The sequence below is a fragment of the Ruditapes philippinarum genome, unplaced genomic scaffold (assembly GCF_026571515.1).
Source record: "Ruditapes philippinarum isolate M1 unplaced genomic scaffold, ASM2657151v2 ctg1476_1_1_1_1, whole genome shotgun sequence".
Taxonomy (NCBI): Eukaryota; Metazoa; Mollusca; class Bivalvia; order Venerida; family Veneridae; genus Ruditapes; species Ruditapes philippinarum.
The window spans coordinates 328,244-345,365 of record NW_026852145.1 but is presented as its reverse complement, the minus strand read 5'-3'; the positions used below and the strand labels follow the sequence as shown (position 1 = coordinate 345,365).

Here is a 17,122-nt window from a genome sequence, read left to right as displayed (position 1 = left end):
GAATTCACGATTTCAGCTTCATGAACATTCGGAATTCATGTGTTCAGTTGGCAATGGCTTATCACTTTCGATGCCATCAGTGGAACGGTTAGAAACAATGGTTTCTTACAAGAAATGTTAAGGACAAATTTGTTGCAATGAAACATTGAAAACTAGATTATTATTTTTAACAGGTCTATACGTTTTAAGCATTTCATCTTCATGAATTCACGATTTCAACTTTCATGAATTCTTTCAACTTCATGAATTCCCGATTTCATCTTCCTGAAACCACACTTTTAACTTCGTGAATATACGTAATTCACGAACTCACGATTTCAGCTTCATGAATTCATTGTATTTTATAAAATTTGATGGATCCTTTCATTTGATACTAATTACTGCAAATTGCTTAAAATGTATATACATAAAAATAATGTTCGTTACATTGTCCGTAAGAAACCATTATTGTTTCTAACCATTTCCCTGATAAAACGGGAAGTGATTAGACGTTGCCAACAATATAGAGCTCCGCCGAGCACTGTTATATCTCAATTGACCTGCTATACTAGTCTACCAAAATTCCTTAAAATTCGAATAGACTTTTCCAATTTCAAAGCTATAAAAGTCCATTATACAGACTGAGGGATAAATAAATCGTAAATTCATCAATATATAAATGTTAGCATTGGATTTGTTTATGAATTCCCGCTTTACAATCATAAACGAATATTCAGTGTCCTTTCTTTAATCATACAAATCTTATTTTATTGAACTTGCAAATCAATTTAATGACGCATTCATAATGGTGATTACATATGGAGTCCCGGTATTGGCGAAAAGAATGAAAGCGGAGCGGAACCAATATCTTTTATTGAATCTATCGTACCAGAATCTATGTAACATAAAGATAATTGCATCCAGCACCTTTGTATAGGTGTTTAAAAAACGTAAGCACCACACTATTGTTATCCATATCGACGAAAGTTGATAGTGTTGTTCTCCACTATTTCTAAATCGTTATTGTACGTTTAGTATGATATAAATGGCGCAGTTGTGGCCGATCCGTTTTATCAATTAGAATTGGTTACAGTAACCTGTAAAAAAAATGTTCGTCGAAATCATTCTTTCTTGACACAATACGCAACCCTCTTAAAATTATGAAGAATTATTTAGTATATAATGTTCAATATACATACTTGATAGAGGTGTAAGTATGAAAAAGTGGTAGATTGACAAAACACACACAAACAATCACAAGAGGGTGAATAACCTCAAAAATTCAAGTCACAGGAAGAATTAATCTAGTGCAAGACAGTTTAACATTGAGGTTTATGTGACTATCAATTATAAAGCAGTTTACACTTAATATCCATGGGTTGTATCTGTATCCCTCTGATAGTTCGGAGGCTGATTACTAAACTTCATTTTATTAAGTAATAGAATGAGCATCGAAACACGAGGCTATCTGATTTGTACGAGCCCCCGAGTATAAATCAGATTGCCGAGTGTTTTGATGTTCTTTCTCTTTTGTATCATAGTCAAACATAAAACTCGTTTCCTGTTGTCACAATATGAAACCCCAGAAAAATGTAAGTAATAGAAAGAGCATCGAAACACGAGGCTACCTGATTTGTACGAGCCCCCGAGTATAAATCAGATTGCCGAGTGTTTTGATGTTCTTTCTCTTTTGTATCATAGTCAAACATAAAAACACGTTCCCTGATGTCACAATATGTAACCCCAGAAAAAAGAAACCAATGAACGAGCATCTGAATACGATATTTATATTGCTTTCCCTTTCCCCGTCGTCACAATATGTAAACCCCAGACAAAATGAACCAATCAATGGGCATGCTCTGCAGTGCCTAAGTTACCTAAGTAAGTTTTGATAAAGTTAGTTTCTTTTCCCCAAGTTTCTTCGGAATAATGCAACAAAAAAGACAGGAAACCATGTCATGTCGCTTTTGGCGTCAGGAAAAAAATATTTTTAGTAGGAAAAAAATTATGAATATCTTTACTCTGAAAATCTTATCCTACATTTGTTCATCTGAACCGGGCGAACGTCAGAGTGAGGCAAACTTTGAACTCAAGTTTATGGTTTATATATACATTTTTGAAGGTTACTTCATAACCTCTGATCCCCTTTCAAAATTCCATTTTATTTAGTTCCCCCATTGTTTTCTCGTTTAGGGCACAGGCATTCTTTTACTCGGGGACCATATGCCGCTTTTCATGGAATGGCACTTACGTGTCACATTGAAGGTTCCATGATAACCGCCATATAAACACATCTGCAGATGTTTCAAAATTCCAAATTGTACAATTCATTCTGCTTAAGCCGGTGCTATGGGGCGTGGACGGTAGTTTGCACTTTACAGTACCGTCCATGAACAGGCTCAATCAAACCGAGCTTGCAACATTTTCAATTTTGTTGTATTGGGCTTTCTTTTGGGGATTCTAATTTTCTCTTTTTCATACAAAATATCTAAATTCTTGACTGTGTAGTATATAAGAATATTTTGGAGGACTTCACTTAAAATATCAAATTAGAGAAAAACAGAATCCCTAAAGTAAGCCGAACACTGCAAAATTGAAAAACGTTGCAGGCTCGGTTATGATTTAGCCTGTCATGGACGGTACTGGAAAGTGCAAGTTACTGTCCACGCACACTAGCACCGGCTTCAAAGTCTATTTTTGTCCATGTAACCTTCTTGTTCTTTGGTTGAAATAACCTAAATTCTCTTACATGTAGATGTTTGCTTAAATTCTACCATGTCGTTTAGAAGAACTTTTTTTTTCAAAAAGAAAAACAGTTGATAATTAAACAAAAAAGTTCAGTTCTTAGCACTTTGTGCTAAGTTGAGCTAAAAATCGATTTTACCAGACAGGTGGACCTTTTTCAAATCTTTATTGTTTATACCGACTGATGTCGAATACTCTTCCAGAAAAAGAATGAGTTAATAAAGACATGTGTAACTTGTTACATAATTTTAAAAATATCAATTGTGCAGCGGTGTAATGTCGATGATATTATATATCTAAAGTATCGTAGCTCATTAAATAAAATATTAAATAAATAAATAAATTACAAACAGTGTCACACTTTTTATCTGCAGATTCGTTTGTTTAAACAGTTTGCATTGTTTACATTACGTAAGCGCTTTGTCATACAGAACTTGCCTTCGCCAAGGAAAAAAGCGAAATTCATTCGCTTTTGAAGTTGGTAGAATTAACACCATTAAACAAACAGTTCCGTTGACGAAAGAAAGAAGGCATGCTTTTCTTCTTTTAAATTAGGGCGGCATTAAATAAATATACTTGGTATTGACAAAATATTGATCATATTAAACTAATTTAATGTAAACAATAGCTTTTATCACATTATTGAAAATTAAAATTCAATTTAATAAAACCGATCAAAATTTCCACTCATAACTTTATACTGGAATTAAAGGGAATATAGTCATAGGTGTGACACAGTTTTTTCGCGGTTTTCGTAAATTTGTGTATATATTAAAGGTGAAATGATACATATATTAAATAAATCTCCCACAATTGTCTTATAAATATGGATTTTAAACAATCATTTTAAAAGCAAAAGAACATCTGTATAAAGATTGAAAATCGTGATTTTTCATCATGGGTTCTGAAGAAATACAAAAGGATAAAGACAGTAATCAAAGCGGGTTTAAATCCATTGCAAAGTTGATATTTTCACATTCGGGACAGATTTTAATTGTGTTGGTATATTGTGTGATGGGTGGTTTTATGTTTGAGTACCTTGAGAAGGAGAATGAGGTACAAACGTGTGTTGACTCAAGGAAAGAATATCGAGATATGGAAAACGAGACGCTTTTAAGCCTCATTGACGTGGTTTTATCAAATCCTCTAGGATCTGAGGCATCTGACGCCCAGATTATAGGCGTGTTTGAAACATTCAGGAATAATACGCTGATAATTGGGTACGATGGTAGTTGGTGTGAAGGGTACGGTTTACCCGAGGGGCCAATGCATGAATGGACCTTTGCCGGCGGATTATTCTTTTCCATGACCATTCTCACAACAATAGGTTAGCATGCTGAACGAATTTGATAAATAAATTCATTTGTTTGCTACAAAAAAAAAGAAATTCCTTTAAATGGAATATAATTTTGGCTATCTTTATGCAAAACATTTTTGCACATTTTTGCATATCGCTTCTCGCAATTTGCGCTATTTACCAATATAAAGTGCATGCATTTTAGGCTTTATGTGGGTCCATCCGCACACGAACATGTTAAATATGCTCATTTGTTTGGTACAAAAAATAATGCGTTACATTGTAAGTTTTGCTTATCTTATGCAAAACGTTTATTCATATCGCTTTCCGCAATTTGTTCTATTCGCAAATATAGGTTGTTATTCGTATGCATTCTAGGTTTAATGAGGGTCCATCCGCCCTTTAAGATACTCAGAGTACGAACCCGCAAATATAGGTTGTGATAAACTCTGGTACATTGTACTTTACTGTGTTTATGCATTTGTATGTTTTTTTTTTGTTTGTTTTTTTTTTTGTGTGTTTTTTTTTTTTTTTTTTTTTTTTTTAATTTTTGATATGTTTTTAATTTTATTATCATTATTTTTATTCTCTTACCTAGTGCAGATTTATTTCAATTCTGTCAAAACACATAGAATACTTTAATCTTGAATCTTGCTTTATTATAAAGTCTTAAAACCTTAAAACGGTGTCAAAAAGTATAGAGCATTGTGCAAGTGAAATAAGAATAAAATAAAAATGAAAAAGATAAAATCAAAAGTAGGTTGATGTGGTCAGCAACACGTCAGCAGGACTTTGAGCTACTGGCCCCTTTTGGGAAGGTTTATAAAATATAAAAACAGTGCGGGTTTTTTTTTTTTTTTTTTTTTTTTTTTTGTACCGCGTCTCTCGCTATGTTTTGCCGTATATAGTACATCTTTATTGTTGGCTCCAACTGTTGTGAGGATTTTCTGTTGAACGGTGTTATTATTCATTTTGTTAGGAACTGTTATTAAAGCTGCACGCCTCCAGATGAGCCAAAATATTTCAAGTAAATCAATATTGAGAAAACTGCACTAAACTTTTAAGAAAGTTAAAAACATTCATGATCCAAGTTATAACATATTATGTGCGATTTAACACTGATTTTGTTACTAACGCAGTAAGAGCCGTTTTTGCACATGTTGACCACTTTTTGGTAATTTTCATGGGTTGTAAGTGCCGTCTGCAATATGTAAACTATTTTATTTGTTCACCTCACTTTAGTTTACTTTTAAATATATTTCAAAAATTTTTATGAATCTTAACATGAATCTGTTGGCGTGCTGCTTTAAAGTAAAACAAGTAAATGTTAAGAAATTTGTCATAAATTGTAAGCAAAAACAAACAAAGAAACAACACAAACAAACAAAAAAATACGTACATTGATAAAAAGCCACTCGTAAAGTGTAATGAAAGCTTATTATCGTATGTACTCGTACGTTGAAATACAGATTTAGATACGTATCCACACGTACTTTGTAAGACAAGTTTCGTATTTACTCGAACAGTGTTAAAATCGTATCTACTCGAACGTTCTAATACAATATTTCTAATACAATTTAAATACGTATCCACTCGTATGTTGTAATACAGGGTTAAAATCGTATCTACTTGTACATTGTAATACAGTTTTAAATACTTATCCACTCGTACGTTGTAATACGGGTTAGATTTCGTAACTACTCGTAAGCTGTAATGCGGGGTAATATAGTAACTACTCGTACGTTGTTAAATCGTAACTACTCGTACGTTGTAAAATCATATCTACTCGTATGTTGTAATACAGTTTAAATCAAATCGTATCTACTCGTACGTTGTTAAAATCGTTTCTACCCATACGTTGTAATACAGTGTTAAAATCGCAACTACTCGTACATTGTGATGCGGGGTTAATATCGAACGTTGTAAGATACGGTTCAAAGTAGAGAATAATAATTTATACAGTTTTAAGATCTATTCGCATGTAGTGAGAAAATGTCGATTGTCGCGAGATGCCGTCGAGCATGAACTTTTTAATAAACAATAAAAAAAATATCACTGAATTTTTTATTTGAAAACGAATTGTTTCCTTCAAAATTGCTTTACTAAGACTTTCTTAACACTTTCTAAGTCTAAACCTTATCTATATATTTTAACATGTATAAAAGACTGGCGTTATAAAATGGTATCTCTTATTCATAAACTTGAAAAATGAACTAGGAACTATTATCGATTTTAGGTTAAACGAATATCTTTCCAATCAATTATTTACAGTTTTTCAGTTTTATTTCTAGCTGACTTGTTGAGGCCAATATTATTCGATATTTTCTCAATTTAATTTATTGTTATAAATATTGAATATTTAATATACAGTTGTTATTTGGTTGCAATGTATATATAGATACATAAATACATGTAACGTATTGTATGCTCATAATACACCCGGCATATGCAAGTCTGATATATGATATGAAATGTTATATTTATTTGTTTTCCTGTGCTATGTACTATACGGCACATTAAGCATCAGAAACAAAAAGAAATTTACTCATTTAGCCATGAAAACGGGATAAAGTTTTTTTCCCTAAATGATCCAACTCGCACTCTCAAACAAAATTTATTCCGTTTTCGGGCTTTAACCAGACAGAAAAACTTTTAACCTTTTAACGTTTTTTGTTTATTTGTTTTTCTTTCTTTTTTTTGTGTTTTTGTTTTTTTATAATATTATTAAGTACTAAAGCCAATCTTTGTTGCGCTACAGTACTTTGATATTCTAACGATTTCTTAAAGGGACTCCACTGAGGTTTAAAAGCCTAAAAACATAACATTTGAATTTCTTACATAAATGAGCTGGGGCACTTTAAACAGAAATATATGCAAAGATAGTTAAGAAATATACTTTGAAATAAATTGAAAATCGTATTTTTATGCTTTTTTAGCTTTTGGGTTTGGGTCATTTTTTTACAATTTGAATAATTATTCTGGTAAAACGAAGTGCGCAAATGATCTGAAATTTTGCACAAAGATTAGTGGTCTAAACCTACATCAAATGGTACATTTATCTGGGAAAATATTTTCAGTCCAATCATGTCAAAAAACCTCAGTGGAGTCCCTTTAAATTGGAAAAAAAAAATCATCTTTGAGTCGACAAAGAAACAGTCCGATTGGGAGCATTTTACAGGTGCGCGATGACCTAGTACCCTACCATTGACTGTCGTTAATGAATATTATGATAAAACTTAGGAAAAGTAATCCGACGACTTGTGGTATATTCTGACATCTTTGGTATAAAAGATATTACCATATATGGTCATTACATTTCAGTTTGTTTACATAATTCAAGCAGTAGACACATTTCCTTTGCTTACCATGCATTCATATACAGTAAACACACATATGTTATTGTTTTTTTGTTTTTCAGGGTATGGGCACATTGCACCAAAAACTATATGGGGCCGCATTCTGTGTATGTCATATGCAATGATGGGCATACCTATAATGCTGATAATGCTGGCAAATATTGGTGACGTTCTGGCAGATATATTCCGCTATGTTTATGCTAAGATCATCTGCTGCGGATGCCTGAAACGTAAAAAGAAGAAGAAGCCACCGCAGCAGGAAAAATCTTCATCAAACAACACGGGACCACGTAAATATAAAATATCAATACTAAAAATCTTTGACGGTAGCAATATGTTGCTTAGATGTTGACTTATATGTATAGAGGGATACAAATAAAGTAAAGCTTTTTTGAAGATAAAGTGGGAAATAAGGTGAAGCTTAGAAACCTTCTGTCTGTATATAAAAGTGGTGAATAAGGCAAAGCTTCCATATTAGCCTATGGTGGCTGATTTGTGTCATGACGTGTTATCGTGTATTCGCATTGCACCCCGCGGAGAAAAAGTACGACAAAATGTTGAATGTCGTTTTTTCTTGTTTTTGCCTTTTCGCCCTGCGGAGCGTAATTACGACAAATGTTGACTTTCGTATTTTCGTCCGGCGCCCCGTGGAGCGAAAAATACGACAAGGCACAAATCAGCCACCATATTAACCACACCTGTGTATAAGGTAAAGCTTAGATATTACTAGTAACCACTTCTGTATAACTAGAAATACGACGCCTTTGGGAATAATTTTCATTTTTGCTACTTTTTAAATTAGACCAAATTAAAGCATAAAAAATCAAAGTGAATGCACATTATTTATTTAATGAACTTATTGTATACTTCCCAAATAATGACAAAGTAATGTTGACCCTATTATCAAACTAAACTATTATCATATTTCAAATGTCCTATCATTTTATCTGTCAGCATGGAGGCCACCAAATGCCATGGTACGGGAGCCGTTGACCATTGGAGACACGGAAACTAAACAACGGTACCACGGGGCAAATCCTCTGAACATCAAGGCCCTGGGGACAGCTGACCTGAAAGAAAGAGGCCGGCTTGTCAGAATGGGTTCTAGTAATGTATCAATTATTATATTCCAAAACTATTACTGGTACTTGAAATTATAAAGTACAACATTCAAAACTAGTTTATTTAACAATTGAACTTTATATTAATATGTTAATTTGATCCAAATAATAGTCAAATTTAAAAAGTTGCCGAATGTTTGCTTTGCTGACACACGTACTCATTTTGGAATAATTAAAGTAAAAAATGTAGCAAAACATAATTAGTAAGCTTACTCTAGTCAATGACATGATTATGATTAAAATTTATATGTTATAAAATGCAGCAATCTTTTTATAACGTGATTTAGATGTTATTAGTGATAAAAACATTGACAGGTTATATGGCAAACGGTTGGATGTATTTATATATAACCAAAGCCACTATGAACAAATGCATACTAAAGCAATTTCCTTTAATTGAGGAAGAATAGAATTACTTCATAAATTGACAGCAGTCACGATTGTCCAATCAAATTAATCAATCAATGTATTATTAATACACTAGTCAAACTAGAAAACAATCCATCCAAAAGTCATATTGATTTTATATTTCCATATAGTATAATCTAACAAAGTGAACGAAAGTCCCTTTTCATGATTTCTTTATCGGCCATACAACTTTGCTCTTTTCATAAACACGTATTACGCAATGTAAAATCAAGTTAAAAGTCACGTGATTTGGGGTATTACGCGAAGAAAAATTATGTTAAAAGTCACGTGGTAATGTAATTATGAGGACTCGTGATAATATTTATTTTAGGCAAGGAGCCGCTAATTGTTGACGATGATTCTGATGATGATGACGATGAACAAGAGTGGGACGAAATAAGCAAGGTGGCTGTACCTCTGACCATTAGTCTCGGAATAATAGGTAAATATAAAAAACTTCATAAAGTGTTTTTTGAAAAATATAAATGTTTTACGTGTTGACCAGACCATTGATTTGTTTTCTGATATAAAGTCTTTTCTTTAAACCAATCATTTTTTCTACATTAGCGCAAAAACTGATAAATGTTTCAATTGTTTTAATACATTTTCTAGGTGCTTTACTCTTCGGTCATAAAGTCATGCCACTATTTTTAAGCTTTTATAACAGAAGTCTAAGTGATACGTCATTGCATATTTTTTCCGAAAAAGACAGACAGATAAGTGTAAGCACTTGTCAAATTTGCATTTGCCAGATTCATTGCATGCTAAAAACAACTTGAATTTTGTAGACTAAAGTCACATGCATTGGTTGTTATATGAACAACTACATTTTGCTAAAACTACCTATTATTTAGATATGAATTAAATTGGTTTTAATTAATTAATTCTCATTTACTTAAAGTGCCGCTAAAGGCTTAAACAATAGTATTAGTTTGAAATAAAATCGTTAAAAGAAACTTTATCTGATGAATTCACATCAAGATCTCATAAATAATTTCATAAGTTGGCTAATTTACGTCATGTCATATTTTCGCGATAAAAAGCGAATACATGACGAAGTTCGACTTATTTTTGTGTTCTTGCATTAACGCCGCTAAAAGACAAGACCCGGAAAATGTTATGTATTGTTGGTCATCTTTTGGCGTCCCTTTCCACTTCCGCTTAGAAAAGGCGAATACTTCAAAGTCAAACATGTCGTCCCTTCATGCTTTTGCAGGCAATAGAAGCAGAAATATGGCATGGCGCTGTAAATCGGCCTTCATACTTTTCTCTTTTTATGATTAACATGTATATCATTTTATTAAAGGACTGTACATTGTTTTTGGCGCCATACTCTTCAAGTACTGGGAAGGGTGGGATATGTTACAGTCCTCCTACTTCTGCTTCATCACGCTCAGCACGATTGGATTTGGTGACGTCACACCTGGGCGGGACTTCACGGATCCCGCAGCCAATGCGCGTCTGATTATCGGTACGATATACTCCATATTTGGTATGGCGATTCTCTCGATGTGCTTCACGCTGATGCAAGAGGAGATGACGGCTAAATTCTTGTGGATTGGCAAGAAAATGGGCGTGGTTGAGGACGAAGAAGATGAAGAAGTAGAAGCAGAGAAAGTACTGTCCAGTCACACAAGTCATTCAGATTGCTAAACTTGTGATTTTGATTTTTACTTATAACTATATTGTTCTTACATAAATCTGACGGAAACATTTGATCATAAAGGATTACTTATTATTTATACAGGGACGGCAAAATAATTATCCGGCCGTTTGCCAAGTTTGTCCTAAAACCTGTATGGACAAGTGGAAAAATTTCAATACTTTACTATAATTATATCATACGGACAACTTAAGAAATGCTAAAGATAAAAACTTGATTTTTGTTGGCCCTGTACAATAGCTTTATTCTCATTTTCCTTTCTCTTCGCGTGGATAAAATTAGAAAAAAATGTATAATATCGTCCCTATAACATATATCAACATCGAAAATTGTTTGTATTGTTCAATTACAATAGCGTCGGCCTACATCACCGTTTGTTAATGAGACAATGCCTATTCGTTAGTGTGTAAGGTCCTGATATGTGCTTCAAGTTAATTTAATTATGTGGGCTTTAAAGTGTTAATGAAAAAAAAACAGAATATAAAGTAGCTGCAAATATAATTCACTTATTTCAAAGTGTTATAATGCTTATACCATTTTAAGTCTTAAAGTCACTATCTAATGAATGATTTTTATACTGAGTTATTTTTACTTTTCTTTTATTCAATATATATATAAATGTTTTACCTTGCTATAAATACACCGCTTTCCGGCCAATGTTCATACATATGCATTATAAAAAAAAGTATGCTGAAGAATCAGTTTCATGATTTTAACAGTTTTTCAGCAATTGTTAAGCCGCTGCAGGGAAATTTCCTGATTAATGCTTTGAAGTTAAATTGAAAAAAATATATCTTAACAAAAACTATTTGTTTAAGAAATAAAATACTCTAAATGTTTACAGATCTTGAAATTTTTGTATAGTTATTCGAAAGAATGTCAGTTACATGACAAACAAGGCCTTATTTTTTTATTGTGAATAACCTGTCCTAGATATGGGACTTTTTTCAAATTCTTTGGTAGATAGCTCGAATATTAGCCAGGTGATCCCAACTTTTGTTCGCTAATAAATTCTAAGGGAGATTAATATATACAAAAATGCGTTTGGTGTCAATGATTGTGTCCCTTTGTTAACATTTTTGCTTAAACATTTCTTTAATATACTACATATGAATGTTTGTTAAATTCTGTAAACTAAATACATGTATATGTATACTCAAAAGCTTTTAAAATTATTGATGTAATATGTTCATGAATCTTTAAAACAAACATTTATCAAAGTTATTATCTCTATCATTTGTATGAATTTCATTTAAACAGATAAGCATTTAAAAACATATTTTTAGACAGTTATAAACTCACTTGATGAAAGCAGTAAGTGCGCAAAAGCAAATACCGAGTGTATAACAATTATTATCATTATTGATAATTTGTAATATGAGCTCTCACTAAAGAACCAGGGTCATCCAGAAGATGTTAAATTTTAAAAAAAAAATGCCATAGCAAAAGGTCATTTCAAGTAAGCATTATGGGTCTGTTGCATAAAGTTCGTTATATGTCGAGTGCGTTCCGTAGGGTTATCTTCTCTAGAAAATATCCGCCAAAGAGCATAAGAAGTAGAATACAAACAAGATGAAGAGCATCATGAATGTATGACAGAACATTTACATATCTTTGAAGCATAAAACCGGTCATATTCTGTGGCACTGGGTGAGCTTGGTCAAGGCATGAGAGCTCGTACTCCACTTATTGCAACCACAACTATAGAACTCTGTGCATTTGTAAAAGAGTGTCAATATATTGCACTGCATCGTTTTACTAAAGTTGTGTTGGCTATAAGGTATTGATGCACACTTTTTTGCAGTTTTTATGCCAAATTAACTTTTTTGAACTCATTGATTTTATCTGGGGACTTAGTTTGTATCATAAAATAATTAAATGTTTATCTGTTTTAAATGTATTTTTTAAGATGATGTCTTTTTAATTGATTAGCTGCTATAATTTTAATGCAAATTTTTGTTTATATTGAATATTAAAGTTTTTTATAAATAAAAAGATAGTGCGTTTTTTAAGTTGTTTATTGTTTGTGTACGTGTATGTGTACGTTGGCTTAGTGTTAACACTGTACTAGATTGAAAATACATTGTTATTGTTACTTGTTTCTATGTTTTATAATGCATTTGCATATGTCAGAATGCTGTAAAATGCAGTACTTTTTAGTAAATGCTTTTTATAACTGTTATTTCTTAGGAAATTCATTTATACTATACTAGTCTTATTATACACGATCATCGAAAATTGTCTTTATAAATGTTTCCTCTAATTTGTTTGTAATATGTTAATTGACAAGATAGTTAAGCTATCAGCTGTTTTACCTTTGAAAGATACATTTTAGTTCTGTTTTGTTCTTATAAAGCAACATTAGGGGATGTTCTGTCCGATTGTATAGGTGGGGCGTGACTGAGACAAAGTTAATGTGCTGCGAGTCCTCTAAGAATAAAAGTAGGTGGGGATGTTCTGTCCGATTGTATAGGTGGGGCGTGACTGAGACAAAGTTAATGTGCTGCGAGTCCTCTAAGAATAAAAGTAGGTGGGGATGTTCTGTCCGATTGTATAGGTGGGGCGTGACTGAGACAAAGTTAATGTGCTGCGTATCCTCTAAGAATAAAAGTAGGTGAATGCCCAGGTATCTTATCCGAATGTCTATATGTGAAGTAAATGCTTAAGATAGGAAATTTTATTTATTAGATCTTTCAAGAAAAGAAAGTTATTGTGAAGAAATTAAACATTTGATACTAAGATAGGCACTATAGATAATATATTTTATTTAAAAATCAGGAAAGCATAGCATTTTTAAAGTATAAAGGGTATGTACATTTCATTTAGGAGTGTTGCCTTTTTTGTGATAACCTAACAAATGTTCTTGACAAACAAATCTGCAAATCTGTAAAATGTGTCAGTTTGTATGCTGTTAATTGTTATACTGCTTATATAATTACATATAGCACCAAATCTATTAAAATTTTCTTTCCATACAAGTGCTGTTGTTTTCTATCTTAAAATGTTATGTAATTTTACTCGATTGTGAAGAAATTTTGCTTTGAGCCACTCTCGAGTAATGGTGTTACTTGTGTTACATGTCACTATTACATGTAATTATTACTGGTGTTACTGGAGTGAGTAAACATGGTCGTGACTGAAGAGGGACTCGAACTTTACACAGGCAAAAAGCCAGTAGTCAATAGCTTCCATTCGTGTATTTTCATTTCAACAATGACATAACTTATCGTAAAACGATCACGTGTGCGGATTCAGTGGAAGTCTTATTATTCTGGTCCTCGGGTTATGGAAGAAATAGTCCTTAAAGTATGTCATAGTCTTATTGCCTTTCCATCTTTCCCTCAGCTTGTGGCAGAAATAAAGTAACTTATAGTGTTAATGTCTTTCCATTTTTCTTCTCCTTTAATGTTTAAGAAAGTAAATGATTTGGATTTAAAATCAAATTAATTGAATTTTATATATAAGGGCATTCAACCACTACCATAACAAAGTTAAAGTGTAATTAATGTCAGGATATGTCTCATTTTGAACCTCTTTATGGTCCTAATGTTTTCAACAACTAATTAAAATACTGAATAAATTATCACAAATACCGCGAATAATTAGCTTTTTTGTTGTTGTTGTTTCTAATCTTAATAGTTTAATACTAGGTCGATGTCTCAATGTCACGTGTACTTGTAGAATTGTGGAATTGTAACAGTGGAACTGATAACACAATGAATAACACAATGTCATGAATAAATGTTTTTCTGCTTAAATAATTGTTGTTTTTCTTTAGTAACCTCGAACCACTTAACATGCATTCCATAATTTTCTGTATAAAAACTTCTTAAAAAGATGACTCTGTCCTTGCTGTAGTTAAGATGTTAGAAATTTAGCTCCTCGAATTCTAAATTAACTTTCATTCACCGATAAATATATATATCTGAAAAAATATCTTGAAAATTTCATCATAAGATTATTGCTGGAAGTTTTTGTTGACCATCTTGATTTTTTTTTCTAGTTTATTCTGATTGGGTTTTAACTATCGGCAATAAAAAATGATCTCATCTTGACAATATCGGCAATAAGAAATCAAAGCACAGAAGGCGCTGAATTTGTTTGGGTCTCAGAATGTCAGAAAGGTGAAGGTTGTGAGATTATAAACCAATTTGTTCGTAAAGTGTCACCACATTCTGTTTCCAGTGTTATATAACTATAGTAAATTGGCTATAAGACTAATTTCAACACTGATATTCAATTCAATGTTTATTTGGCTTAATCAATTAAAAAAACCATTATAAAATGAGTTGTCTGAAATATGATTTGAACTACGGACGTCTCGCTTCTAAAGCGAGCGTGTAAACCCCCTCGACCACGGGGAGTTATAAGATAACAGACTGAAGAATACCATATTATTCTTAATTAGAGTTTGTTACCCTTATTAATTTCGATATATTTTGTTCACGGTAAACCTGTTGTTTATCACTGAAGTAAATAATCATGGAGATGAATATAAGCATGTATTTCTTATAAGAATTACGCAATATTAGAAATCTTCATCCAACGGGAGCTATTTATTTGTTACGAAAATTAATGCGCCTGTCATTTGACAATCTTTACGGAGTTATCTCCCCTTAATGTTTCGGCGTTTATGTTCATATGAAGGGAAGTAACCGCTTCGAGGAGTTTGGACTACTTTCGGCATTAGCAAATAAGAATATCAGGGTCTGAAATTTCGCTACCATTATTTGTTTGTACGGACGACCCAAACAAATAAAAATGAACTTTTCTTGATCATATTGTATATCGGAAAACAATCTAGATTATTTTTATTAATAAACAGTAAGTCAGACTGCTTCTTGTAAAAGCTTTCAACAAAATAAAAACTAATTTAAAACCGGAAAGGAACGGCTCTGTCTTGGATTTTAGTTAGTTTCTGTGTTATTTACACAACCAGTAACTATTATTTCCTATTATATGATAGAAATTATCCATTGATTTAATACATGGATAACATCAAATTGCTGATGATACAAGTATGACTGTATTTTCACCATTTTTAGTTGTTTTTTATTTATTTATTTTTTTTGTCTCTCAAAGAAAAAATGCGCCGGCAGAGAAAGATTTTGAGAGCGTTTAAGTGTCTCCAATGCGGGTGTTTGACATGAAGGGACTGGAAATAATTTTTCGCAAATCTAGTACAATTTGCTGTAGGTCAAAACAAAAAATCTTGTGACTATTCACGCATTAGTTATTCCACAACAACTATTCCAATAGTGAAAAAAAAATCCAATTCAATTCTTTTATGCATTTAAAAAAAAATCATGTTAATGTAAACTTTTAACAAAACCAAAAAAAACTTATGAGATATATGAAACAAACAATTACAAAATCAAATGCACAATTTAATTGCTGATATTGTAAGAAAATACCAACTATGAGTGAATGACAAATAAGAACGCAGTTTATTTGACAAATGACAAAATATTCTTACAAACTATCACTAGTTTTATTCATTTAGCCCGATCTTGACATATGAATATCTCATGAGTAATACAATCGGTTTTATTTTTTCAATTGAGTGACATATCATAAAAAATTTCACATTTTTAATCTAATCTTAAAAATCCCCAAAATTGTGATGTTGTCACAATTAGCAACCCATTTTAAGCATTTAAGACTTGATTGAAAGACATTTTGATCTCCATACAGATAACTAATCTGTACATTATATTACTATCTGAAAGAAAGATAATGATGTTGCAAAATATTTTATTTATGTATTCCTTTTTTGGGGGGGGGGTGGGGGGTGGGGGGTTTTGTTGTTGTTTTTTGTTGCTGTCATTTGCGGGTCTTTTGTTTAGTGCTGGGTTTTTTTGGGGGTTTTTCCTTGTTTTTGGAGGGGGGGTTCTATGTTGCTTTTTTATTTTTGTTCTTTGTTGTTGTTGTTGTTTTCTCTCTCCACAGTGCAGTGCTTAGCTCACTATTATGTGTGAGATGTTAAAAGTATATTATTCCAGGTTTACACAGAGACGTAGATATAGAACCAGTTTTATTTAAGTCATATAAGGCTTACTTATAAGCCCATAATTACATGCAGTGTAGGAAAACGAAGACCGGTTAGTAGGACCCTAGTGGTCTATGCAAGAAACTTTTATATACCAAAATGTTCACAAAGGTTCGCAAAATACGAAACTGTATTTCGTTTTTACCCAAATGGTCGGATAATCAAGAGATCCAAGATGGCGTCCAAGATGGCCGCCAAATTAAAAAAAAAGTTATTATTATTATACGGCCAATATTTGTATAATAATGGTAATAGCATAATACAAGACAACGAACAGTGAACATGTCGATATACAAAACATACGTACGAATTACTTAAAATGACTGGATAATATCGAGGAAGGCCATTTCGACCAACTCTTCAAGTATAAAATTAATACATTATTGTTATTTTTAACTAACATATAAATGTATAGTACCGGTTGATATAAATGTAAACAAAACATGTACTCGATATATGTATAATGTTGTTTTCTTCAACCTATGTGAAATTACGTATATTTAC

The 17,122-nt window shown here is 32.2% G+C and overlaps 1 protein-coding gene and 1 long non-coding RNA gene across 2 annotated transcripts; both read left to right on the top strand.

Annotated features, from left to right (window-relative positions):
* The first annotated feature begins 3,464 nt into the window (after positions 1 to 3,464).
* LOC132750730 (TWiK family of potassium channels protein 7-like) lies at positions 3,465 to 11,172 on the top strand. The gene is made up of 5 exons (XM_060740768.1): positions 3,465 to 4,051; positions 7,440 to 7,667; positions 8,332 to 8,484; positions 9,238 to 9,348; positions 10,213 to 11,172. The coding sequence occupies exons 1-5, from the start codon at positions 3,622 to 3,624 to the stop codon at positions 10,557 to 10,559; spliced, it is 1,269 nt and encodes a 422-aa protein (XP_060596751.1). The 5' UTR covers positions 3,465 to 3,621; the 3' UTR covers positions 10,560 to 11,172.
* Positions 11,173 to 12,055: 883 nt separating this feature from the next.
* On the top strand, positions 12,056 to 13,547 carry LOC132750740 (uncharacterized). The gene is made up of 2 exons (XR_009628590.1): positions 12,056 to 13,015; positions 13,184 to 13,547. It is a non-coding gene; the product is annotated as an uncharacterized LOC132750740 (long non-coding RNA).
* Positions 13,548 to 17,122: the final 3,575 nt, after the last annotated feature.

Excerpts from the sequence above, each read along its gene's own strand:
- LOC132750730 (XM_060740768.1), top strand. The coding sequence starts at position 3,622 with ATGGGTTCTGAAGAAATACAAAAGGATAAAGACAGTAATCAAAGCGGG. Across the intron at positions 8,485-9,237 it reads GCTTGTCAGAATGGGTTCTA|GCAAGGAGCCGCTAATTGTT; the intron begins GTAATGTATCAA and ends TATTTATTTTAG. Across the intron at positions 9,349-10,212 it reads CATTAGTCTCGGAATAATAG|GACTGTACATTGTTTTTGGC; the intron begins GTAAATATAAAA and ends ATTTTATTAAAG.